General features: G+C 39.7%; 2 protein-coding genes across 2 annotated transcripts; both read left to right on the top strand.

Moving 5' to 3' along the window:
• The first annotated feature begins 612 nt into the window (after positions 1 to 612).
• On the top strand, positions 613 to 12059 carry tmem88b (transmembrane protein 88 b). The gene is made up of 3 exons (XM_084404691.1): positions 613 to 1064; positions 5237 to 5614; positions 11377 to 12059. Exons 2-3 carry the CDS (start codon positions 5243 to 5245, stop codon positions 11656 to 11658), a joined length of 654 nt encoding a protein of 217 aa, XP_084260817.1. The 5' UTR covers positions 613 to 1064; positions 5237 to 5242; the 3' UTR covers positions 11659 to 12059.
• Positions 12060 to 14846: 2787 nt separating this feature from the next.
• On the top strand, positions 14847 to 21954 carry LOC311287790 (uncharacterized protein). Its single transcript, XM_084404850.1, has 14 exons — positions 14847 to 15002; positions 15185 to 15258; positions 15398 to 15475; positions 16743 to 16914; positions 17035 to 17170; positions 17248 to 17611; positions 17708 to 17827; positions 17910 to 18036; positions 18321 to 18396; positions 18484 to 18573; positions 18663 to 19169; positions 19264 to 19433; positions 19625 to 19789; positions 20503 to 21954. Exons 1-8 carry the CDS (start codon positions 14885 to 14887, stop codon positions 17970 to 17972), a joined length of 1125 nt encoding a protein of 374 aa, XP_084260976.1. The 5' UTR covers positions 14847 to 14884; the 3' UTR covers positions 17973 to 18036; positions 18321 to 18396; positions 18484 to 18573; positions 18663 to 19169; positions 19264 to 19433; positions 19625 to 19789; positions 20503 to 21954.
• Positions 21955 to 27038: the final 5084 nt, after the last annotated feature.

Here is a 27038-nt window from a genome sequence, read left to right as displayed (position 1 = left end):
AAGTGTACATTTTATTTGTGTTATCATCTGTGAAAATGGTGACGTTGTGCGCATGTGTATTACGTGTTCAGTCTATAGACGTGTAGTGTTTCTTTACAAAGTGACATCGCCAACTACTGGCCTGGCATGAATAATACAGCGGTTTTATACGTTTTCGCAGATCCGACTTGAAATTAGCAGATCGTTTCGACAATGTTGTCTGTATGCGAAAAACACAAAGGAAATACGTAAACGTACCTTTAATTTTTCCCGAGTAATCAACTTAAAAATGTGTGTCCATTCATGCTACGAATTAAGTTCCTCTAAGTCAGTGTAGTTTGTTAGTTGAACGTAATTTTATTAGAAGTTGTCATAACTCAAAAAAAATAAAAAAAATATGCAAACCGTTACATTATGTTTGTTTGTTGAGCCAGCCAACACATTTTTATTTTTATATCCCTGAAATGTCTCTTAAAAGACTGATTGTTGCATAACAAGTGCATTATGGGTGGAGGAAGATGGATAACATGAGTTTATGCACAGATCACTTGGGCAACATCAACCAAACCACCACAAGATTATAGGAAAAACAACACTTGGCACCATGTGGTCAGAGCAGTTTATGTTTCGAGCAGAGGAGAAAGGAGGTGTGGAAGAGGTGGTTTCATGTCACTCTCTATCCATCAGCAGTAATTTAAGTCTTCACTTCGGCTCTTTAAATAAACATTCCTTCCCCCATACAAAAAGTAAAGAAAGGGAGTGAGAAGAGAAGGGTAAGGAAAAGGGGGAGGGGGCATGAGGGAGGCACAGAGAAAGGCACTGCTATAACTGCCAGGCGGGATACATCCATATCTCAGTCCGCCTCACTAACAGAGAGCGAGTGGACTCATACACAGCCAAAAACAGCTCAGAGAACACAAGAAATGAGAGCAAGGATCAGTCTAGAACAGCAAACGGTTTTAGAATTTTAGAGATTCTAGAACTTTTTGAACAAGGAATTCCAAAAAAGAACAAATAACAAAGAGTGCATGTTGAGTTAGACAAAGGCAACAAGAAGAGGAGGACTACTGGACTCTCAGCATCGGGTGAGTGGGGGGGTGCAGAGGGCTTGATAAGGTGCATGTGAGACTGACCTATCAGAGGCCACAGCAGGGGAATGCTTGGAATTCAAGGATCTGTTTGATTGCTTATTTAACATTAATTCACATAACCGTTAGATCAGCGACAACTATGCATGTGCACTACTAGTGTGGAGTGTTGCAAGTGCATAGCTGCTATTTCATTTAAAGACTGTTTTAATCGTGATGACTCTCGAAGCGAATTATTTAACCAGCATTTATTGGCATGGGGCATGTAAAGTACATATCGTTAGCCTCATAGCATAATTGCCTAAGTCATATTTCAATGTTTTTGGAAAACAAGACAAGTTTTGCAGCAGTGGTAGGACAGTAAAGTTAGGCAGATATCACAATTTGGCCAAAAAATGACTTAGGCAATTATGCTATGAGGCTAACGATATGCTTGATTTTGGCGGACGAGATCTGCTACGCCAATGCTGAGCAAAGACAAGAATTTGTTCAGCAGCTTAGTTAAAATAACATACATAAAGGACATGCTGCTGCAAGAATATATTAAAACCCCCATAGCAGACGTCTACAGGTGGTGCTGGGGAGGAGGAGGGGTAGACAGATTTTTTCATAATCTCGCCGGCTAAGTTACGAATATATATTGAAGTATATCTGGTTGGCGTTTCCATGGTGTTAGTTTCTTGAATGAACTATGTGTTTACCAGTGAAGTTATACTGTATATGGATTAATCAATTAAAATACCCCATCAAGTAGAAGCAGGCATTGATAAAAATGTTTATGAATCAGTATTAGATCACATCAAACCTAACACAAATAGCAAAGTAAAAACAATTCCACCTATAAAGATTTTTAAGTTGCTATATATTGGTAGCTCGTTTCTGTTTTACACATGCATAAATAAGGTTGATTCTGAGTAATATTTACTCCGGATTAATTCTCAATTGTGTGATTCCCAGAAAAGTGGAAACAGTGTTAGCGGGTGGAGCAGTGTGTGTTCTCCAGGTTTGGCATAGTGTGCGCTTGTGTTCGGGTTTCCTGTGAGGGGTGATCGAGTGTTTGTTACATGCTGAGTCACATGCCATACATTAGGCGCTAACAAACAGAATACAAAGACAGGAAGACAACACAACGGTCAGCAAGCGCACAAACGTGTGCATGTCACCCTCATCATGCATCACTGATGGCATATTCAGGATCTAGTGTTTAAGGATGAGAGTGTGTGTGTGTGTGTGTGTGTGTGTGTGTATGTGTGAGAGTCGGAGACCATCCTGTATCCGTATTTAGATGATTAGCGTATGGCATTGAGGCCACAGCTGTCTGGCGTTTAAAGTATTTATGTAGTTTGACCTCGGTCTATTGTTCTGGAGTCCTATCTGGATGGTCAGTCAGTCTAACCGGGGGTGTGGGGGGTGGGGGGTGGGGTGTGTCAGTCTAACCTCTTTCCAACTCTCTACAGGTTTTATATATATATATATAACAGCCTATAAAATGATTAAATCAGAGTTGGGGTTCTAGGCCTCAGAGTTCTGGAAAAGTGAAAGGTATGTTGTTTCGATGATGCACTGCAGCCAGTTCTGCATCTTTACTATTAGTAGTACTATTATTATGGTGATTGTACTATATTGTATCTTTATGGTATTGATTGTTAGAGTGTCATGAGAAGCAAGACCATTTTGGGAAGAAATTATGACATAAAAGTGACTTTTTTTGATTCTAAATGACTTAATGTAATGCTTATACATTTTTACTTGCATAAAATTTAGAAGATTTTTTTTTAAATTTGCATAAAGAAAATTAAGCCTCTTGAGGATCATAAGGATTTTAGCATTGTGACATTTTCTATTTTTGTACTCTTGACAAAATCTCATTCTCATTACCAACTAAAACAATCATTTTTACATCATAGCAGCATTTGTTGGACCACCCGCAAATTAATGCTGATTTTTATTTTTCTAACAATCATTGTGTCCTGAAAGGATGGATCTCATTACTATTTGACAAATTTAGAATAAAAAAATTATTCAAAACTTAAAAGTGAAACAGTGATTGGGGGGAGGGTGCTTAATTATGAAAATTAATATTATTATTATAATTTTTTTTATTTTGGGTGACATCATTCATACCTATATACATGATAAAAGAGATCAAATCTCCAGAGGTGTGTTACTGCGATGTCAAGGCTTCTCACTCTTAATCACTTCATCATATCGCCTGTGTTGTTCCAAACACACTGAAATACCAATTAGTTTCCGCCACAAAGGGCCAATTGGCTTTCAGATAACAATCAGTCTCTGATTAAAGACCTAATTAAAGGATCATACAACCCTAGTTTCCTGGCGATAAGTGATTTAACCTTGCTCTGAACTTTAGGAAACAGTGCAAAACAGATGTCAAAGTCACCTATTAACGCATCCACCAAAGTAACAAGCTTTTTTAGATTTTCAAACAATTGCTCAGAGTGAAATCACCTAGCGTTTCCTGAAGCCGCTGTTGTTAGCAAACATGTCACAATCACAGAGCCAATATGAGCCAGACGCTAAATGAGCTCTGATGATGATAAAAACATCTGCTCAAATTGAACCCTTTCAAGTTCTAAAAGGTAACGAATAATGCATTATTTTATTCTTTTGTAACTTTTAATAAAATATCAGCAGAGTTTTCCATGTTAGATATACAGTAGTCAACATTTGAAGTGGATCAAAAAAGTTCCTCAAAGTTGTCCTAAGACAAGAACGGTTTTGATTCACTTCAGATGTTGAATACTGTCACTAATATATAATTATGATTGGCGAAACATTAATGCATTTAAGGGTTAACTTTACATTTATGCATTTAGCAGACGCTTTTATCCAAAGTGACTTACAAAAAAACAACAAAGCATTCATCAAGAGCCAACAATCGGTATAGTAAACAATGCCAGGTTTATTATTTGCCAAGTTGGCAAAACTCAAAAAATTTGAGGTAATCTGTTAGACTACATACAAATTTTTTTTAAGTTAAGAAATTTAAAGTTTAAGTACGCAGAACTTGTTTTTTATTTTGTTCTCATTTTAAATGCTCTTAACTTGGAATATTTGAGTAAGCTAATTCATACATTTAACTTAAAATTATCATGTAATCTTGACTGAAATATTTTTAGTAGAGGAAACGTATAGCTTTAACCAGCTAATTCAATAAATGCTAATTTGCTAATTGGTAACACAATTCCTTGATAGCATTAGCATAGCACTTGCTGAATGAGTACACAGTACAGTAACATGAAACATTTAATATATGTGCTCTCAAACTAAGCTCATGCCATGATAACCCTACAAAAAAAAAACAAAAAAAACAATATAACAGAAACTCTTCTAAACTACCATAACAAAACATTAAACACTACTAAATCTCCCACTTAACATTAATCTTGCAACCAAAAATATTATTTAACACTTAATTTTAGCATTTACTCTCACTTTTGAGTGTCATGGCAAAGCATGCTGGAAAATTTAAGTCTCAGCCCAGATGCAGTTAAATTTAAGTTTGTGTAAATTAAAAGAAACAAGTTAATAAAACTCAAAACTAGAAAATAATTCAGATCACTTAAAATGTGTCAGTTTTATGAACTCAAAAGAAAAAGAAAGTTCTAAATACTCATAAAAGTTAATTTGATTGAACTAATACGTTCCACCATAGAGGAACAGAGAGAGTGAAGGTTTTGGAGAGTGACTTTTTCGTTGTGAGGGAATAAGACGTCGCTGATTCAGTGACCTGAGCTGGCGGGAGGGAGCATATATTTGTACAAAGTGTTCAGTTCACTTACTTGCTAAAATTTAGTAAACCCGTTGCCTTAAAATGATTAAGTAAGTAAACTTAATGCTTAATTGAAAAAAAGAAAGAAGTTATATGTACTTCACTTTACTTAATTTTTTTGATTAAGTATGAAGTTTATTTACTTAATTTTACGGCAACAGGTGCAAAAATTTGTAAAGTCAACTGATCACTTTTTACAGTGTAGTAGTGGGTTGAGGGGGGAGCCGTTCCAGTTGTAGTCCTGAAAGCCAGGGTTAAAACTTTAAATGCCTAACAATGCCACTTAGCTGTTCTAAACTCACTGTAAATCACGGCTTCACGGGGCTTATTGCTTTATTTTACTTTTGTAAAGTCTTTCAATCTCTATCGTCCTTAGATCAGGATGAGCATGAATGGCACACTGGAGAAGGGGGCTCATCACCAGGCCCTCGACCTCTCTGAAGAGCTCCCAACCAACACCCATCACCACCATCATCCTCACCCCAGTTTCCAGCACACAAACTCCCTGGCCTCGACTGTGCCCGCCGGGACCCCAGTCGGAGGATCTGGGGTGGTCGTGCCTCCCCCGTACTCGGCTGCGGAGGGTCCGCTGGAGCTGCGGGGGTCTCTGGACTGCTGGGCTTGCTCAGTGCTGGTGACCGCGCAGAACCTGCTGATCGCTGCCATCAACGCCTGCCTGGCCGGCTGTGTCTTCGGGCTCATCCTCACTCCTGCTATTGTCATGGTGGTGTTCGGCTTTCTCTGTCATTCAACGGTAAGAGTTGCAGGGGAGAAGTGCATCAAACTGCTCACAATATCAAAAGAATGTGTGACACTGGATCACAAAACCAGTTAAGTCGCACGGGTATATCTGTGTGTCAATGCATTGTATGGGTCAAAATTATCGATTTTTCTTTTATGCCAAAAATCATTAGGATATTAAGTAAAAATCATGTTCCATGAAGATATTTTGTAAATTTTCTTACCGTAATTATATAAAACATTTATTTTTGTGAGGGAATGCAGCACAATCACGAAGATAAATGGACAACTTTAGAGGCGATTTTTTTGCACCCTCAGATTCCAGTTTTTCAAATAGTTGTATATTGGCCAAATATTGTCCTATCCTTACAAACCACGCATCACTGGAAAGCTTATTTATGCAGCTTTCAGATGGTGTATAAATCTCAATTTTAAAAAAATGTACGCATGTGACTGGTTTTGTGGTCCAGGGTCACATACGATATACAGAGTTTATGAAAAGGCTGTTTTTGAAGGATGTGTGAATTGATTTTGGACACGACAGTAAACACGCAGCTCAAAGTTGCTCATTTCACGTGATGAGGACATATTACGTATAAATACAGGAGCAAAAAACAACTTGGATACTGTCTAAAATAATTATTATAAATTATTACAATTATTTAAAGGTGAACTAAGTAACTTTTTTTACCTTAACTGAACAGCTTCGGAGTCATTGGAATGGTTATATTACTTATTTCGGGTTGAATGGTGGTCGTTTCGCACCCCCCTGGTGCCCGTGAGCGGAAAATACGCACTTGCAACTTTGGGGCGGCGGGCCGCCGGCCGCCGCGTCAGGAAGTCTCGTGTGATATCAGGTCTCGCGATGTAACAATTGCTTTACGGCCAAAAGAAATCTGCTAAAATGCCGTCATTATTGCGCTCCCTCACGCTGTTCGAACCCGAATGAAGAAGACGTTTTAAAGAATATCCCATCTGCTTTGATGTCGTTGATCTGCTAGCCTCTGGTGTCTGAGAATAGCCAACGAGTTTTTACAACAGTGTTGTCAAATATCTATTCCAAAGCTGTGGGGGGAGCTCTAGAGAGAAACCTGCGAGCAAAAAGCGAGAATACAGCGAAGAAATCCCGAAGTTACTGAATGCAGCTTTAATTTAATTTAAATAAATAAGACAAAATTGTGTAAGAGAAACATTATGATAAAACAGAATATTTACACACACACACAAAATAAACTTTACTCACAAATATGAAACATATTAAACGTAGTATAGCTACACAACCAGTAGAGCTGCACGATTAATTGTTCAAAGATCGTGATCTCGATTCAAACACCCACGTGATAAAAATTATGGGATAAAAGTTTATAGTTCAGATATAAACACTGATGTCTACAGAAGTAATCAAAATAGAATAAATCACCTTTTGAATATGAAACTTCACGCTTCCAATAAAGATTACATCAATTACATTGTTACACCAGTAGGTGGCGACTATATTGAATCATTCAAGAGATTTGTTCAAGTGAAGTGAAGCAAGTAAATTCTTTACGCGAATCAGTCTATTTAAAAATATATATATTTAATTAGAATTATTTAATGTTTAATGTTTTGTTTAGTTGTCTATTCAGAATTGCGAGAGAATCATCAATATCTATTTTAAACAAAAAAATCTTTTAATTAAATAATTTAAAAAAAAAAAGCTTCATTTATATACCATTTATATAGCTACGTTGGGCCAAAAACGCTCTACAAAACAAAACACAATAACAAAAACTTCACAAAGTAATAAAAGCAGGTCTATACAAATCAGACACAGATTCTGCAGATCTAATATCAACGTGAAGATGATTTCATAATAATGGTGCCTGCACTGCAAATGCTCCATCAAATGCAACATCTTGAAACAGCCAACAGTTCATGAAAAGATCATCTAAATAAGCTCTTAAATGTTCAGCGCCAAACAATGTAGTGCTTGCTTTTATACAAGTAATAAAAACATAAAATAAGTCCTATAAAGACATATTGCATGTCAAAATTCTGCAAGCAGCATTTTAAATGAATTGTAAACGTGAAGTGTGTGGATTTAAAGTAGAAATCAGGGCATTGCATTAATGAAAGTGAGATGAAGTTAGAGCCATTTAACAAGAGTCATTTATGCTTAAAGCATATTGAAAGACAAACAGTGTAGCAGCACTAAAGGAATGTCCTTTATAATCTGGGAAAAAGACTCTGAATAAAAGCTAATCATGATTCAGAGATATTCTCCTAGGGATTTATGGGAGTTTGGCCTCTGTTTCTCTTTGATTCACCAAGTAATCTCTTAATCTCGGGCATTTCTCAGCAGTTTGAGTGCAGGAGTATTAGCAGGGGCAGGTCAGGAGTTTGAAGATGACGTCAGATGAGAAGTGTTTCAGGACAGGAGTGGATTACTGGAGTTTAATAATGAGAAAAAAAGTTCTCTCACAAAGTTGTATAGTGACTATAGGCAATCTTGCACTTTGACCCACAGAAGAGAAGATCGTCTATTTCTCTCTCAAACGCTACAGACAAGATTCTGTTAGATACATCTCACACGCTCTTTGTCTCTCTCTAGAAGAAAACAGCTATCGTCACATAGCACCCATGGGTCAGGAAGGGTCAGTGTGTGTGTAAATAAAGGCTGAATTCTTCCAGCCTCTCCAATTACCAGACCTTAAGATCAAAGATCAATGGCCACTCAGACCAATTAGTCCCCATGTGACGCATATGAACGAGAGATGAATTCAAAGATCTGTAAGGAACAGCAGACCACCATGCTGTGTGAATAGTTTGTCACTTCACATAAGCAGTCGACTCCTCAGGAGTCTGTCAAAGACACACAATAGGATAATTCAAGAGGATAATTGAGACCAGTTGTATTGTGAAAAGAGCTATACAAATCAATGTGACATAAGGTGCAGTAAACCATACATGAAATCGACAACCAAATAAACACACCCCCTCCCTTCATTGCTCCACCTGAACAACATCTAGTAAATATTCACAACATTTTCAACAGCATTTCTTACTGCAGTGGTTCTCAACTGGTTTGGCCATGGGACCCAATTTTCCCATGGTCAAGCCGAGACCCACTTGTTTTTTCACAAAAATTGTTGACACACACAAATACTGTCCCTCTTTTACTTAACATACACATAGCCTTGTATTAGAATATGACTAACTAACACTAATGGATAAGGTTGGTAAGTTGGTTAGCCACCAGTTATTTAAAAAATATACAAAAATAGCCTACATAAAGTGAAAATAAATTGGCATTTTGGGGTTGTGAAAACAGCAGTTACCATGTTGAATACACCATACCAACATGAATGGTTAAAGAGAAATATGGAAACTGCTCCTGACAGAATGAACATCATACCTGCATGCAAATCTTTTCCAGCTAACACACGACGTAGCAGTTTTTGGTAGGCTACTTTACTTTTATTTCAGCACATGATGTTTCATAAACAAAGTTCGGGAGGAGCACGTTCAAATCATCAATCCAATCAACTTGTCATCAAACAATTACCATGTCATGTCAGCATGAGAGGAAGCATATATATTCACTCTGTCAACTCACCTAACATTCCTTGACAGTTTTCAGCATCCCTCCACCACCCCTACTCCTCACTCTCGGCTTGTTCACAGCCAGGAATACGGGGGAGTACTCTGGGTTATCTCGGAATACCTCGGACAGCACGCCAAATACGCATTTATTCCATCTGACTTATTTGTAAGTGTGAACTCGTGAATTACTAATTGACAACGTAACTACGCCGTTGCATTCTCGTAGTTTCTTTGCACTTGGTATATTGAAGTGATATAAAGCGCGTGCCGCCACATCTGAAGAGTAGGCTATATTGGTTGATAGGACAGGAAAGGTTGTTTTTCTGAGGTGAGAGACTTTTTATTTCTCAACAAGCTACGAAAATATCGTTAGAAAAATGACACAAACATATAGCCTGACAACATCTCCGCAGATAATGAATCAATCAGGACAGCGTTTTTTCTCAGGCACGTCTGACAGCATTTCTGTACACTTTCACGCGCGCCTTTGAAAATCAAAAGTCTCGCATCCGAAAAAACATTTAGAATTACGTTTTGTTGTTTATGTTGTTTCTTTGTCTGTTCACTCCGCGACCCACCAGTTGAGAAACACTGGCTTACTTCACCTTTAAGCACGACTGTATTTAACTGTGATTTTTACAAGCATCTCCTTGAGTGAAGAAACCTGTCAGAGTGAGAAAGAGCAGATCCAAACACAGATGCGCTTTATCAGTTTTTCACCCTCCTACTCCCTGTTTACTCAGTCACTCTTCTTAAACTCTGCTTCCCTCCATCTCACAGGGGAATAGATAAAGAATGTGGGGGTCAGTTTCATCCGTCAATTACCCATCCTCCTATGCAATGCTATTTAACCAAAGAATCACATTGGAAAACTAAAATTTGGTATCCGTCTGAAACATATTAATTACTATTGCAGCTTCAGGCAAGTTGACGGATCAACCAAGGATAAATATGCAACATGATCGTGAAAAAAGCAAATTCTATTATATTTTTGTAATGATCAGACACAGAGCAGCTAAAAAAAAAGCACAAAAAATCTTTAAAGTGCCACTATTATGCTTTTTTCGAATGTTACTTTTCATGCAGTGTGTAGTACAGCTGTTTGCGACTGTAAAAGTGACTGTGACCTTCTGACCTGTCAGAGCAGAGTAGACCAATCACAACAGACTGGACCATCTGACCAATCAGAGCAGAGTAGACCAATCACAACAGACTGGGCCATCTGACCAATCAGAACAGAGTAGACTCTCAGAAAGGAGGGATTTGGAGAGTGAATCTTCAAACGAACCGTTTTCAGAATCTTTGAGAAATAAGGTGATGTGCAATATATATTATGAGAACATTTAAGTGTTTTTGAGAAAATGTAAGTGTTTTTTCCTTGGATGCATGTAAACCTATAGATGGATGGAACGAACGATCTGTGCTGTCAGCAAACATTCTTGCCCAGTGTATCTGTTGTTTGTCTGTCCACACCTCAGAGACTCATTCCTCCAGGAAGACCATCCTCAGCCATGCCTACACACACACACACACACACACACATTCCACCTCTTATCCTCAACCCCACACCAATTAAACAGGGGCGAGGGAAGATGTTTTAGGTTGGGGGTGCTGTGTTTTAGGGGGGTTCCACCACTCTATACATTATTGATACGGCTTTATTCAATTGTTAAGCAACCGAACGGTCAACGGGACATAAATCAAGCCTTTAAATAAAAGGGTTGTTGAGCTGTGTACACTGTCATGTACAATAGAAGAGCCTCCACAGCGACAGGAAATAGAAATAAACACAAAAAACATACCTAGTGCCTACCATAGACTGAAAAAAGGTGCCTACCTTACACAACACTGGTGGACTTGCGCTCAGGAGTAGAGCGGACAAATTATTTCTACTTTTTTTTAATAAATTTTTTTAATAGCAGCTATAACTTCTTTATTAAGCAAAACAAAAGAGCCATATATCCAACATGAGAAATCAATGTAACTGTGGTAAAGCACAACCAACAAATTATTTCTATGCACACTGCAACGGTCACAATATGACGTCTCAGTCGTATGTTTTAAATAAAAAAAACATAATTTAACAAATAAATTACACTTTTCTAATAGCCCACTTAAAGTGTTTATTACAAAATACTAAAAATGAATAAATGTAAATTAACAAAAATTGTCAAATGCCTCTGTTTTCAGGTGCGCCCGCACGGGTCGACGCCGTACTGCTCGGACCTGCTGAATGACGGTGGCTGCGTGGCTCTGCTGGTTGTGGGTTTCTTGCTAGTGACTCCACTCTTGGTTCTGGCCTTGGCTGCGTACTGTCGGCTCGCTCGTCACCTTCAGCTGGGTCTGTGTTTTATTCCGTACAGCCGGGCCGTTTACAAAAACCTTCCCGCGACCCAGCACCGCGGCCTGGCAGGGGGATGCTGTGGACGGCAGTCTGGGAAGAGAGAAGGGAAGGGAAAGGTGTGGGTTTAGAAGGAAAGGACTAGTACTGGAGATGTGGAAAGTTGTGAATGAACACACTACTTTTTGTGTGATATATATTTTAATATTTTTATTTTAAGGTCTGCAATGTGTTATAAGGAATTCTTACTCACTGTTTAACATGTTTTATAGCCAGACTCACCATGTTCGTCAATTTGTTATTGCAGAATTTCAGTACTTGACATTTATAGAATAATCAAATTCAAATATCCAAAAAATGTTGTGCATGTATAACAAACACTATTGGCCTCATACAATATGCACATATCTTTTTAAGGCATTGTCAAAAATATTTTGTCATATTTTCTTATATCATGTACAGTGTTGTGTATTTTCTCTTTTCCTTAAATATGTTACATTAAATACATATCAAATACTGTAATTTCACAAAATTGGTGGGCTCTTGTGCTATTTTTTTCTTTTTCTCACAATGTGGATTCAGGACAAACACAGTTCTGCTTGACTATATACAATTTATGGAAAATGAAGAATCACTCCGGCTTTCAAAGGTAATATGGACTATGTCAGTTAAATCATTTTCTGTAGAAGTGCCTTTCATTCTGAAAATGGTCAAAAATGTCAGCTTGCCATGAGATAAATAAATATACGAATAGCATCCTCTAGTGTTAAAAACATAGAATGACAAAAATAAAAAGAAACACTCATAATTATGCCAGTTTATGAAGCGATAAACAAAGGAATTTGTGAAAACAGACTTTTTCAGTGGTGGAAAAAGAGTGATCATATTCTGAGCTAAAAAAAAGAAACAATAAAAAAGAAGTTAACACCACTTTTTTTAATCATAAAGATTTCACATTTATAATAAAGCATTTGCTATTGTATTATATATTTTTTTGCTTACTTTTTATATTATTTTAATTAAAATGCCACAACAAATGTAATGGTGGCAAAATTAAAAATTAAAAGGTACTATACGGTTATCCGGACCACACCTGACCACACGTGACCACAACCGCTCTTGGTTGGTCGTAACCCCAGTGACGGGTAGGTTTAGGGGCGGGGTTGGGGTAGGTCATCACATGTGGTCCGGATAACCGTATAGTACCAGAGCCCGTCTACGGAGAGCCTTGGCACTTCCTATTAGCCCCATTGTATCGATCTTGGTTGCAGTTCCATTAGAATTCCACTGGAGGTGATCGCGGGCGAGTGCAGACTGAATGGGAGTCTATGGGGCTAGACGGCTAAATGTGTCTGTTTCACCCGATTGCCGTTGAGAAATCTCAGATTTTATTGTAGGTTTTGCAAGTTCAACATGGGTTATAGGTCGAAAGTTGAATGAACGAGTACTTATTTCTTTTCGATTTCTTACAGGTTGAGTTGTTGTTGCCCATAACACGCTAGCATTCTGCTAATGACGTCAGCATTCTGACGTCATTGACATTTTAAAAGACTTTTTAAACCAAATAAGTGGCTCTAAAAAATCTAACACCCAGCAATGTGTAATTTCTTTGCATCTCCTTTCGAATACAACATTCAAATTACTAGACAAAAAATGATATCCTGAGAAAAGTGGATTTTGAGGGTTTTTCGCCATAGACCTCCATTCATTCTGCACTCGCCTGCGAGCGCCCCCGCATGGACAGAGACGTGTTACTGCAGCCAGTCCAGAAACCGGAAGTAAGCAGAGAGTGCCAATTCTCTTCCTATTAGACATTCTCTGATAGTACCAATTAAAAATTCAAAGGTTGAAGTTGAGTTTAAATGAATCTTCATAGAGACAAACAAATCTTTAGCTGGCTATTGAAACTAGTGATGGGCGATTTCGAAACACTGATTCGTGAAGCTTCGAAACATTTACGAATCTTTTGTTTTGAATCAGTGGTTCGGAGCGTGTATCAAACGTTTATATACTGTCTACTCTATGGTATCAAAGTGCCAAAGTCACGTGATTACCGTAAACGAGGCTTCGATGCGTCACAACGGTTTCGAAATTACAATGGTTTACCGCTGGGGGCGATAATGATCTCTGTGAACCCCTGAATCATGCGGATTCACTGAGACTGAACAAGTTTTAAAAGTTTTAAACAGTTTTAAAAATGTGTAGACGTTTTAATTAGACATACGTTATAAGGAATAATAGTAGTTATTAACTTTAGACATACGTTATAAGGAATAACTGTAGTTAAAAACTTACTGGCCTGTTTAGCTGAGCCATCAATGGAGCAAACAAAACAAGCCCTGAAAATTGATAAAAGAACATGTTTACAGACGCTTGCTATTTAATCTTATTAAATGAGTTAATTGCATTGGATAGATTTTACTTTCAATAAAACTTTTACAATGATGACAGTGTTTACAGTCACGTAAGGCCTGAGTTTTTGTTGTAAATACACTTCTGGCCAGCAGGGGTCACCAGCGAGTGGCGTTTCGAAGAAGTGAATCATTTTGAGAAGCAATTGATTAAATTACTTAATTTTATTTATAAAGTATAAATTACAACTGCACCTGCAGACCAAAGTGCTGGACAATCAGCAGCATAAAAACAACATGCAACTTACTAATACATATACTAGACCAGCCTCTCAAAAGCTCAAGACAAGAAATAATTTTACAACACGAGCTTTTCTTCCCTTCTCCTATCACTGTTTAATCCCAAATAACGATTTTCTTTAAATTTGCCATACAAAATCAACAATACAGAAGAACAGACGCATAAACAATGCTGAGTAAATGTTAATCATTAAGACCTAATGTAGTCAAGATACATTTCTTATTTTCAACCATTTTATCAGGGGAGAGCGCGAACGCAGTCCCCCACTACCAGAAATTATGCAGTCGAGATTCCCACATTTGGGGAGTTCGCAGACGTTCTCTTGCGTTCTACGGTCGTGCAATGTCTACAGACTCTACACAGTCGCCGTAGACAATTGGGCCTTCTTATTGGCCGAGAGTCTACAGTCGCTGTCCGTAGACTGCCAATAATAACGTAGTTTTCGACCGTAGACCGCCAATCATAGACCGGAGACGCTGCACTCGCTAATTTTGTGAATTGGGCTTTCTGATTGGCTGGGAGTCTACAGTCACCGTAAACTACCAATAGCATCGCAGAAGTCGACCGTAGATCTACCAATCACAGAACAGAGGTTACAAACTGCCCGCCCCTTTTCAGGGCGTGCTCGCTTTGTTGTGTATTCTTCAGGTTTGTATTTCCACCATAGACTGTAAAAAATAGATTTCCACAGCATCTTACGAACTTATGAATGAACCGCTCGTTTTAAAATACTCCAGGTCTACTGGCATTTGTTATGACATGCTCAAGATAACTTTCGATAACAAGATAACTTTCGAAGCTTTCGCTTCCTTTGAAAGACAAGGTAACGTTATATCAGCTTAGTAATGTCGAGAATTATTAATGTTATCATAGCATGAACATTGTTTTATAAAATTAGCCAATATAAAGACACTGTGCTAACGATGGCTGAAGCTCACTACACGATGAAAGTGTTGTCTGCTGCTTTGACATTGACTAACGTTACCTGTGTTTGTCCTCATTTAGCTGCAGGGGAAAGAAAAAGAGGCCCATCCAGATCCTCCACAGAAGCCACACACAGATTCATTCCACCATCAGCTGTAAGTCCATAGTTTATACATTATAATAACCTGTTACATCCCCCTTGGTCCTGGTGGGGCAGAATAAATGGAGAGCCCACACAAAAGTATGCTTAGGTAGGCTAAATGAAAAAGTTTTTACTAATACACTTATTTTAAGGCTCCTGCATCAGCTCCTGATGTTGGGAGGACACGTCTGGGCACGGCCACATCAGCAGCAGACACCACACATCCTGAGGTAACTGTTTAGGCCTAAGTACTTTTATTATAAAAAAGTATTTAACACATTAACTGAAATGTATTTAACCCTTGAGAGTCAATTAAAAAAAGATTACTCTGAGGTCCACAGAGGACAAAAATGTCTGTGTCAAAAAAAATGTCATTAAAGTTTGAAGCACAGACTTAAGTTTGGTCTCATTTTAAAGACCCGTGGCAGATTATTGTTGAATGAAAGTTTATGAATTTTTTAAATATAAAATATATATATTTTATGAAACATGTTGAACTCTGAAACTGCTAGAAAATTAAAGCCATATTATATATAATATTTATATTTCATACTAGCCTGGCTAACGTCAGACCTCGTCTCATTGAGACGTGGTCTGGGAACCACATGTTCATTTTCTCGTATTTGAGGCGTGGTTTATGAATGCCCAGAGCCGTTTATTGGGCGCTACGAATGTCTATCAAATGCGCCTGTACGTAGCTCATAGCCAGTCGTTTCAGTTATACCAGATGACTTAGGTAGAGCGACAGAAACTCGACGAGGAAGAAGATGAAATAAACTTGCGTTCTAAACTACTTAGAACACTATCTAAGGCTGCATTGAAAGGTAACTTCGCGTCTGATGCCATGTTGGATCCATAGATATAAACAAACTGCTTCGGTGTGTCGCATAGACGTCGTCATCATCTTGCTGCTCCCTCCCCGTTCTGTGATTGGTTCCCTTTTTGAGGGGAAAAGCTGGTCCATGGTGTCCAGGCTGCCTAGCAGCGTGAATAAAATTGCGCTGCGGGCAAGAGCATGGGGAAGCCCAGGCTAATTTCATACTATATATCTCAAAAACAGATATTTCAGTAATATTTTGTTTGGGCGCAGTACCGAATTTTCCCCATTAGATGCCAACAAACCTCCACTGGTCACACAGTGGCTGGATTTGTGATTTGCAGTAGAGTAGTTTTTCTCACTCAAATATTACAGGCACACACACACTTTTTTTATTGAATTTTTAGTGTAAAATCAATTTATTAAAGGAAATGGGGATGAAATAGTAAAATTCCAATAAAAATACACACTTGTCAAAATTTATGTATTTTTGGCATTAAGACGGGCAACATGATAAAAAAAAACACAAGGGTTAATACTTAGCAGATAAGCCTTTGTTTGTGGACATGTTCAAATTCCCCCACTGTATAACTCTTAACCTCGTCATGACCCCCTGTATTTGTCATGGTAAGAATATTTATTTTATCATTATGATGATTGTAACAGACTGTTTCCTACAGGAGTGTTTAACATGGATCCAATGTTGCCCCACCTTGAGCATTTTAGACTCAAGTGTGCCACAGGATAGGCAACAATGCCTTCTTAAGGCTACAAAGGAGGCCAAGGCGTATAAACCGTCCCAAACCACAGACGACAGCGAGCTGAGGGACGAGAAGGCGGCTTATAACAAAGGTAATACCTTGGCATTAGGGTCATAGATGTTTTTTCCACCGCAGTCATGATAACCTACTGTTGTGCACTAGAGCATCTGTGCTTGCGTGTTATCAGAGGCCTAACAATTTCTGTCTTCAGCTAAAGAGAGATGCCGGCTGGTCACGTCCACTCCATCGGAGGTGCAGTGTTTAGGTCAGCTAATAATCACGTTTGGGAAATACAACAGGAAAAGTTTAAAATGGCTGGTGGAAAACGACGTTGGATACATTAAATAGTAAGCATGTTGCACTAAACAGAATCAAACTATGTTCAGTATGTTTTTCATAAATTAATTATACTGTCACATTTTAGTGTCCTTGATCGCCATGTCAAAGAAAGCCGGCATCCTGATAAAAGAGCCATCAATGACAGGTGGATAAAGGACTACCTCCTGAGGTATGTGCAGCTGCTTCCACAGGTCTCCTGCCACCTCGAGATGAACGTGGACAGGGCCATTTATGGGCAGGGACGCTTCAGGACGTTCACGTTCTTCGAGATGTGGCAGTGGTACAGCCTGCACAAGACCCTTCAGGCCGACCCGCAGGCTGGGACTGACCACGAGCGGAAGATGGCTCAGGAGGCGCACTGCTTTGTTAGACAGTGGCTTGTCTTCAAGGAGGACGACATCACCACTAAGTCCCTGAAGCAATTCAGGCAGTACATTCTCGATAGAGAGGTAGGTTAAGGTGACTACCGGTGACAGCCGTGATTGTTACTACACATGCTATGTTAATACAAACTTCAAAGCTGAAACTCCCCTGTATTTTCACAGAAACCTCAACAGGACACAGCCCGCCCTGCAGCGACTGCCCGTCCTGTAGCCACTGCCGCTTCCAGCACACCGCACGCAGCGACCGCCACCTCCTGCACGCAGCGCTTTCCTGGGAGAAAGGTAGGTTAAGATGACTTCAGTAACAACCACTGAAGTTTGTATTAGGCATTGCACAAAGCTGAAACTCACCTGTATTTTGCAGACACCTCGACAGGACGTGGTCCCTCCTACAGCGACTGCCACCTCCAGCTCATCAGGGTCCTAAGGGGATGACTCTTGGATGGATGATGCTCTGCTGGTTGAAGCACTTGCTACCTTTGTAAGACAAGGTATATCACAGCACAAACCCTGTATTAATGCAGTATCTGTATCGAATAAGCGAGCACCACTCTTCCTTCTCCTCCTGGTTTAAGAAAGAACATTTATTTATTTACGATACATTATTCATTCACAAAGAAAATTGGTGTCCTTAAAGGTTGGATTTTTCCTAATTTTTTTAATTAAGGCATTAAGATCAATTTCCAAAAGGTGATTTTTTTATTTTTATTTTTAGTCTACTTTAGCATTGGTGTATTCACTTACGCTTAGCACTGTAAGTGTTCTCATTTCACAGGGGATGCAGAGGGCAAACAAAGAGGACTAGAGCCAGGCACTCAGAAGCTATGCACCATCGCACCAGCAGCTGAAAGGTCACAATTTATACACCTGAGCACACCTGACCATAACCATAAAAGTTTACACTAATACATTATCACTTATACACTTATTTTTTTAAGGCTCCTGCATCGGCTCCTGGTCTTGAGAGGACATCTGTTGTGACCGTTGCAGATGTAACACTTCAGCCATGTCAGGCGGCATTACCTGAGGTAATGCATATAACTTAATGCAAGAACACTGTTCAGTTCTGAGAACAGAGTGGTTGATAGATATGGTTTTGTCTTTGTTACACTACCAGGTATAATTGAGGGCTGGCACAAAATGTGGGAGTCTGCTGCACATGGGCTGCCACAAGAAGATTTCAAGTGGCTGAAGGAGGATGATGATGTCAGGGGACTGTTCCAGAGGGCAACATCGTACCAGGACAAACACGGCCGTACGAAGTGGAGGAAAGTCCTCTAGGATGACCGGATGTGGTTTTATCCCCCGGAATTTTTAGAGTGGTGGTCTCTTTTTTTTTGGAGACCAGTTGGGGTGTGGCGGTAGTCTTCGCTGTCCCAGGCCTGAGTGCCCAGCAAGTGGCAATAAGAGCGCTTTTCTGTACTGTTATGGGTACTCCCACACGTTCAGACAGATCTGCGGCATGTCTGGCTGGTACTCCATGCTTACGGAGGTGCTGGCCTGCAACGCATGGAGTCGGAGGAGCATGCCATTGGCCGTTTCGTGTCATGGGAGGCAGGCATCATGGATCAGCTTAGCTCAGCCCAGCTCACAAGGCTATGTTCCCTGCTGTGCTAACATTACGGTGAGTGTCTGCATCATTTCACAGCTATTTGAATTCTAAATCATTGCAATAAATGAAGATTCACGGGCATTAAATGATTGTGCTATAATTTCAGGTGTGGTGTGGACAAGCAGGTGATCCGCCTGATGAGGGACCGCACCGAGGGCAACACCATGTCCAAGGTGTGGAGACAGGTGCTGGAGAGCCACTGCGAGGAGTATCTGCAGAGGAAAGATCTCTACACCACCCTCCTCAGCCAGTACAATGAACCTGGAAAGATCACAAGTAAGTTTGTTCAGTGTTGAGGCAAAGACTAAAATAGTGAGACAGTGAAACAGTAAAACAGTGCAGACAAACGCAACAGAAAGCCTTCATTGTAATAAAGTACATAAGCTCTAATGTTACTGTCAATTCTGAAATTGAGTTTTTCCATCACTAATGAGGTCTGTATCTGTGTATATTTTCTCTGCCTTCAGGGAATTTGAGCATCTCCTTCCAGTTACCTTCACCAAGGGCAGAGCTGCCATCGCCCAAACTGCTGCAGAAGGCCTTCCTCATTGCTGAGGCGGATAACAGAGGACTACCGCACTCAAATAATGTCCACGTTTGGAAAAGTACTAAAGTATGACTCAACCAAAAAGGTAAATTTGAGAGTCTTATGAAGGCAAATATGTTTGTATGTATGCTTTATTCAACAATAAAGTTGTTACTAAATGGAAACATTAGCACGGTATACCAAATACATAAAAGTGAAGCAACTCTAGTTACAGATAAGTATTCCTGATACATAGAATAGAGGAGTTCCAGACAGATCACAGTGGTAACATCAGATGAGCAAATTAAGAGTTACAAATATGTAATGAAGTATAAGACCCAGTATATATTTATCACATTCCAAAGTAATTAATACAGGCTTCCATATTTTCCTAAATATTTCTGGCTTGTCGTTATTGATAAATCGTAACTTCTCAATATGAATAATGTTCACCAGCTCACTTTGCAGCACATCGAATGTTGGAACAATATCCAGTTTCCACCTCTGAAGAATCAGTCTTTTTGCAAGAACCATAAATAAAGAAATACCCTGTTTTTCAAATTTACTGAAAGAAGGTACTGAAATCACCCCAAAAACGGCAATCATCGGATCTGGAGCTATCTCTTTTTTATACACTTTTGAAAGTAGATCGAAATTATGAATCCAGTACTTGTGAAGGTTGCAACATGTCCATAGTGAATGTAGAAGTGTACCTTCTGCAACCTTGCATTTATTACATACCGGTGATACTTCAGGGAAAATCTAGTGCATTTTAGTTTTACACATGTTAAATGTTTGTCAATGTAAATCTGTTATCAGATCTGCAAGAAACTGTCTGGGGATGGGAAAGGCACTGCAGAATTGTGCACCAATGTGGTCAATGAACAGGGGCAGATCCTCATGTCTGTCTTGACGTGTGCGGAGTCACTGGAGAAGCTGCGGCCAATGGCTGAAGGACTCATGGACAGGTACACGAGAGCAGGAGTGGCGCCTCCCGAGCTCATGTACGTGGACCGTGGCTGCTGTCATGTCCATGGGGTCTCGTCATTGGAGCAGCTCTTCATGCCGTCAGCAGTCTCTATCTGGCACCAGCCAACCCCCAGCACCAGAGCTTTCTGATTAACGGCCCCACACCAGCCGGCCTCAAGTGCAGTATGAGGTCACTCCGTCTTTGGCAGGAACCAGGAGACTAAAACAGAGTCCCTCGTAGTTTGCCCTCCATCCTCCACTCAGCCACCGCCATGTTCCTCCAGTCTGCCATCGCCGTTTTTATCCACTCTGCCACACATCGTTGCTGCCAGACTCCAGCCCACCCACAGTCAGGTGAAGGCAGCACCCCTAACTGTGCCTCTTGCTGACCACCTTCGGTCACCGGCAAGGTCAACAATCTACAAAAGGAAGAGGGCAGAGAGCCCCTGTTAGGCTGTACATTTGTGTGCTATGTGGCCTACCGACACAAGGTCACAAAAAATAAAATAAAAAACGTATTGTGTGAGTACAAAGTCATCCCTCTAAAAAGGACTTGATGGGAAACCTTTTGAGACATTTGAAGAATTTCAAGAGGCAGTGGACCATGTTTTGGGCCCTTGAGTGACAAAGGGGTTGTAAATAGTTTTGCTGTTCTATATTACTGTTCATGTTCTACAATTGTGGTGTTCCCCTGTGTTATTTATTAGCTACACTGTGGTGCTCTGTTCTTTTCAAGCACAACCAGCTTGTATATCGTTTTGCTGTTCAATTAGATTAGATTATATTCAACTTTATTGTCATTGTGCAGACAATGTACAGAGACCAAAAAATAAGTTCTGTTCAAGTACAAACAGCTTGTATATAGTTTTGCTGTTCTGTGTTCATAATGTTCCACGACTGTCATGCTATTTGCTGGCTACACTGTAGTGCTGTGTATTGCCCTCCCATTTCATCCACTTTATTGTTCTCTGTCATTTGTGGTTCGCTTAAACTTGGCACTTGTCGACGGGTTGAGCTGTACACAGGTCACCAATCCTCCTCTTCCTCACCTACAAATCCCTCCACGCACTTGCACTCCGGTCCTGTGACATAGATCAGCATGCCCCTCCGGTCCTGTGACATAGATCAGCATGCCATCTCCCGCACCAGATTCTGGACCTTTGGAGACAGAGCCTTCTGTGCTGAAAAAAAAAGCACATGTAAGCACATCTATGCACGGAGGCCTTTGGCCCCCAACCCTCCTTTTTGTAAGGTCAAAATGGGTATCTTGATATAAATCGAAGTTATTTTTTTTTATCATCATTACCACTACATGTTGTACAATATATTACATGTTATACACTCACCTAAAGGATTATTAGGAACACCTGTTCAATTTCTCATTAATGCAATTATCTAATCAACCAATCACATGGCAGTTGCTTCAATGCATTTAGGGGTGTGGTCACGGTCAAGACAATCTCCTGAACTCCAAACTGAATGTCAGAATGGGAAAGAAAGGTGATTGAAGCAATTTTGAGCGTGGCATGGTTGTTGGTGCCAGACGGGCCGGTCTGAGTATTTCACAATCTGCTCAGTTACTGGGATTTTCACGCACAACCATTTCTAGGGTTTACAAAGAATGGTGTGAAAAGGGAAAAACATCCAGTATGCGGCAGTCCTGTGGGCGAAAATGCCTTGTTGATGCTAGAGGTCAGAGGAGAATAGGCCGACTGATTCAAGCTGATAGAAGAGCAACTTTGACTGAAATAACCACTCGTTACAACAGAGGTATGCAGCAAAGCATTTGTGAAGTCACAACACGCACAACCTTGAGGCGGATGGGCTACAACAGCAGAAGACCCCACCGGGTACCACTCATCTCCACTAAAAATACGAAAAAGAGGCTACAATTTGCACGAGCTCACCAAAATTGGACAGTTGAAGACTGGAAAAATGTTGCCTGGTCTGATGAGTCTCGATTTCTGTTGAGACATTCAGATGGTAGAGTCAGAATTTGGCGTAAACAGAATGAGAACATGGATCCATCATGCCTTGTTACCACTGTGCAGGCTGGTGGTGGTGTAATGGTGTGGGGGATGTTTTCTTGGCACACTTTAGGCCCGTTAGTGCCAATTGGGCATCGTTTAAATGCCACGGCCTACCTGAGCATTGTTTCTGACCATGTCCATCCCTTTATGACCACCATGTACCCATCCTCTGATGGCTACTTCCAGCAGGATAATGCACCATGTCACAAAGCTCGAATCATTTCAAATTGGTTTCTTGAACATGACAATGAGTTCACTGTACTAAAATGGCCCCCACAGTCACCAGATCTCAACCCAGTAGAGCATCTTTGGGATGTGGTGGAACGGGAGCTTCGTGCCCTGGAAATGAGTCTCCCACTAGTCATAGGGCCCCTTATAGAAATACTCAAGTGCCATAATGAATAAATGGCTTCTAGGATACAAAGTGTACAAAGTGCTCTCACATGTTTGAATAAACCCAATTACTTTATTGCAAGCCATACTTGGAAAACAAAAAAGTACAGCGACAGAATGGCATATGAAAGCTTGCAAAAGCATGCATTAAATAAGACTTGACTTAAATTTTTTGTTTATAGACAGGAGATGCTTCTTGAGCCTTAACTTATTTAATTCAGTGTCTGACATTTCATAAATCCTTTATAAATGCAATTTAAACATGATTAAATCTCAAAACACTACAGTACAAGTGTGTTGAGAAACATTACGCTGATCCAATAGATGAAAGATGCACTCATTCCCTCTACTCATAATTCATTTCTATTATTAGACCAGTAAAATCAGGGGAGAGCGCGAACGCAGTCCCCCACTACCAGAAATTATGCAGTCGAGATTCCCACATTTGGGGAATTCGCAGGGGTCAGCACAACCGGAGTGCAATGGCTGAGCCTCGCCCTGGGTGAACCACCTTCATGATCATGGTGTCTCCCCTGCCAGGTAAGTATGAGTTGTACACGGTCCCTCTTGAGGAGTCACGGAAGGGAACATCATTCTCAACCACGGTGAGACATCACTTACACATGGTTCATCATCACAATCTATTCTAAACCCTCAATCAAAACTCTGGATCTTGTTAAATCATCAGTCATGTTGTTTTACCAGTTGTACTGTCTACGCTGACTGTTGACAATTAGACCTTCCGACTGGCCGAGAGTCTACATTCCCAGAACACTTGACTGTAGACCTCTCTACCAATCATAGAGAAGATTTGACTCGACTCCACCAATCAGACAAGACATGTTTTGCATGTGAAATGGTGCAGTTACAACATCTACCAGCCGGGGCAAATGGGACTAATCAAATTGTGAAACTGCTTTAGCACAAAAAAGTTACTCATTGAATAAAACCTAGTTTCACTTGAAAAAAAGATGACAGTCGGCTGCATCACTACACAACACATTCTATATACTAGTAAAGGTAGAATGATAATTATGCTCGGAAAGGAACGCTTGCTTAGTATTTACTAAATTTTGATTACTCACAACAACTTTAAAACACCCATGCACAACAACAAACTACATCTATTCACCTCTTCTGACACACAAGACTACAACAATTTCTTTCATTAACCACTTTAGGGGGGTGCACCGTTCCCGGAAGTACTGCAATACCGGGTCGATGCGTGGAGTGGACGGAGCAAGCCCCTATTCCATCTCCCTGATCCAAAAATCAATTTAATATATGGTGCCCGGGTAGGGCACGTATCAGATATTAAACTGATAAGAACAGATACTACACTTGATCTTAGCCAAAAGGCCGAGAAGCGATACCCACAAATGGTCAGTCTTGGCAACTGCACTCTTTGAAACAGCAAATCTGATGATGGTGAGCTTTTATTATGTTATTTTTTAGATTTTTTTTTATAGTTTTTGTATAGAATGTAATTGTTAACATTACTCAGACAAGGCTTAAAGAGTCACAAACAACCTTGAAACCAATCAGGTCAACGTGTGATCGTTAACGAGTGGATCTCTGAGCTGGGGTGAGTGAGTGGAGGCGGGGCTAATTTGCATATTCATAGAACCGCATATACCCATTGTATGGCAAGCCGTTTTAACATTTAATCCCTAAAACCTACTAGTATCTATTTTCATGCTACTAGTACTTATTTTTTAGATACTAGTATCTTTTCCATTAAGTACTAGTACTTATTCATTAGCTACTAGTGCTTATTCTTTAGGTACTAGTGCCTATTTGTTAGATACTAGTGCTTATTCTTTTGGTACTAGCAGGGCTGGACTGGGACAAAAAAAAAAAAATATCGGCCCTGGCATTTTGGTTATGACTAGTCAGAACGGCCACTGTAGAGTTCAATTAAAAATCTTACTAGGAAAATAAAAAAATCGTACTAGTAACATTTTGAATAAATACTAGTATCTAATAAATAGGTACTAGTAGCTAATGAATAAGTACTAGTATATATTTAATAGGTACTAGTATCTAATGACTTAGTACTAGTATTTACTTAAATACTAGTATCTAGTAATAGGTACTAGTATCTAAAAAAATAAGTACTAGTACCTAATGAATAACTACTAGTATCTAATATATATGTACTAGTCACAATTGGAATACACACTAGTCAGAACTGAATAGTTGATATCTGAATGACAGATTCCCATAGAAGTCAATGGCAAAAAATTGAATTTGTTACTAGTAACAAAAGAATAGTTACTAGTCACTATTGAAATAAGTACTAGTATCTATTTAATAGGTACTAGTATCTAATGAATAAGAACTAGTAACTAATGAATAAGCACTAGTATCTAATAAATAAGTACTAGTGCCAATTTAATAGGCACTAGAATCTAATGAATAACTACTAGTATCTTTTAAAAAGGTTCTAGTATCTAAAGAATAGGCACTCTAGTACCTAATGAATAAGCACTAGTACTTAATGGAAAAGATACTAGTGTCTAAAAAATAAGTACTAGTAGTATGAAAATAGAGACTAGTAGGTTTTAAAGATTAAATGTTAAAACGGCTTGCCATACTCCAACAGTGCAAATTTTGGATGTCTCCCTTTTCTGACCCATTTATTTCTGGTCTTGGAGTCTCAACTAACGAGTTAAGTTGATTCAGGTGTGGTCGATTGGGAAGAGTCGGAAAAATTGTAGTGTTGGTGTGCCTCCAGGAACAGGGTTGGGAAACACTGGTGTAGAGTTACATTCAAGCTATTTTAAGACATGAAGACTTTTTTTTTCAAAGAGAAAACTTTTAAATGTGTCATTTTGATGATCAAATGAGTTTTTGGGATAAAATTATTGACTACAGGGGGACTTTAACTGAATAATCCACTGTGTCATCACATCCATACCAAAGATACTACTGTACCAATTAATTATTTAAAAAGAAATATGAATTTTGAGAGCATTTCAGCCATGTAACTGATAAATAAAAGTAGTAGCTACTAAGTAACTGAGCTCATTTCAATTCTATTATTGTACCAGTAAAATCAGGGGAGAGCGCGAACGCAGTCCCCCACTACCAGAAATTATGCAGTCGAGATTCCCACATTTGGGGAATTCGCAGGGGTCAGCACAACCGGAGTGCAATGGCTGAGCCTCACCCTGGGTGAACCACCTTCATGATCATGGTGTCTCCCCTGCCAGGTAAGTATGAGTTCTACATGTTCCCTGTAGGGGTGTCACTGAAGGCAACATCATTCTCAACCACGGTGAGACGTCACTTCACTACACATGGTTCATCATCACACTTTATTCTAAACCCTCAATCTATACTCTAACCAGGCCTGAGGGAGCTCTTTTCTAGCTACAAGATTGCTTTGCTCAGACCAAATGGGAGTTATGTGAACATCAGGAATTAGAGGAGTATACGCAAACTGCTCTGTTTTATATTACAAGTTGTATTGACACAGTCACAGTGAACAAACGGATCCGAGTTTATCCAAATCAGAAACCATGGATGACGAAAGAAGCCCACACCCTCCTCAAAGCACGGGATACTGCCGTCAAGTCAGGAGACAGGGCCTTGTATAGCACGGCCATACCTAAAGCTGACCTAAAAAGAGGCATTAAAGATGCCAAAAAGGCCTACAAAAGAAAGACTGAGGATCACTTCTCAGATAATAACACTTCACAGATAACAACACAAAGCGGGTGTGGCAAGGTGTACAACATATTACAAACTACAAGGGCAGCACCAACTCAAACTCTAAAAACAACGCTTCGTTAGCAGAGGAGCTTAAAGCCCCGTTCACACTACAAGCAACAAAGCGACACGATACCATTCATTTCAATGGGGAGCGGGCGATTTCCGGCAACACGCGTGAGAGTGACCGTTGGCGACTGGATGGGGCGTGTCCAGCGACGCGACAAAGTTGAGCTCTGTTCAACTTTA

This window comes from Rutilus rutilus (assembly GCF_951802725.1).
Source record: "Rutilus rutilus genome assembly, chromosome: 3".
In the NCBI taxonomy this organism is placed as follows: Eukaryota; Metazoa; Chordata; class Actinopteri; order Cypriniformes; family Leuciscidae; genus Rutilus; species Rutilus rutilus.
The sequence above is the reverse complement of the archived record's forward strand: the minus strand, read 5'-3'. Positions and strand labels throughout refer to the sequence as shown.

Excerpts from the sequence above, each read along its gene's own strand:
- tmem88b (XM_084404691.1), top strand. The coding sequence starts at position 5,243 with ATGAGCATGAATGGCACACTGGAGAAGGGGGCTCATCACCAGGCCCTC. Across the intron at positions 5,615-11,376 it reads GCTTTCTCTGTCATTCAACG|GTGCGCCCGCACGGGTCGAC; the intron begins GTAAGAGTTGCA and ends CTCTGTTTTCAG.
- LOC311287790 (XM_084404850.1), top strand. The coding sequence starts at position 14,885 with ATGAATGAACCGCTCGTTTTAAAATACTCCAGGTCTACTGGCATTTGT. Across the intron at positions 15,476-16,742 it reads CAGACACCACACATCCTGAG|GAGTGTTTAACATGGATCCA; the intron begins GTAACTGTTTAG and ends TGTTTCCTACAG. Across the intron at positions 17,171-17,247 it reads GACGTTGGATACATTAAATA|TGTCCTTGATCGCCATGTCA; the intron begins GTAAGCATGTTG and ends GTCACATTTTAG.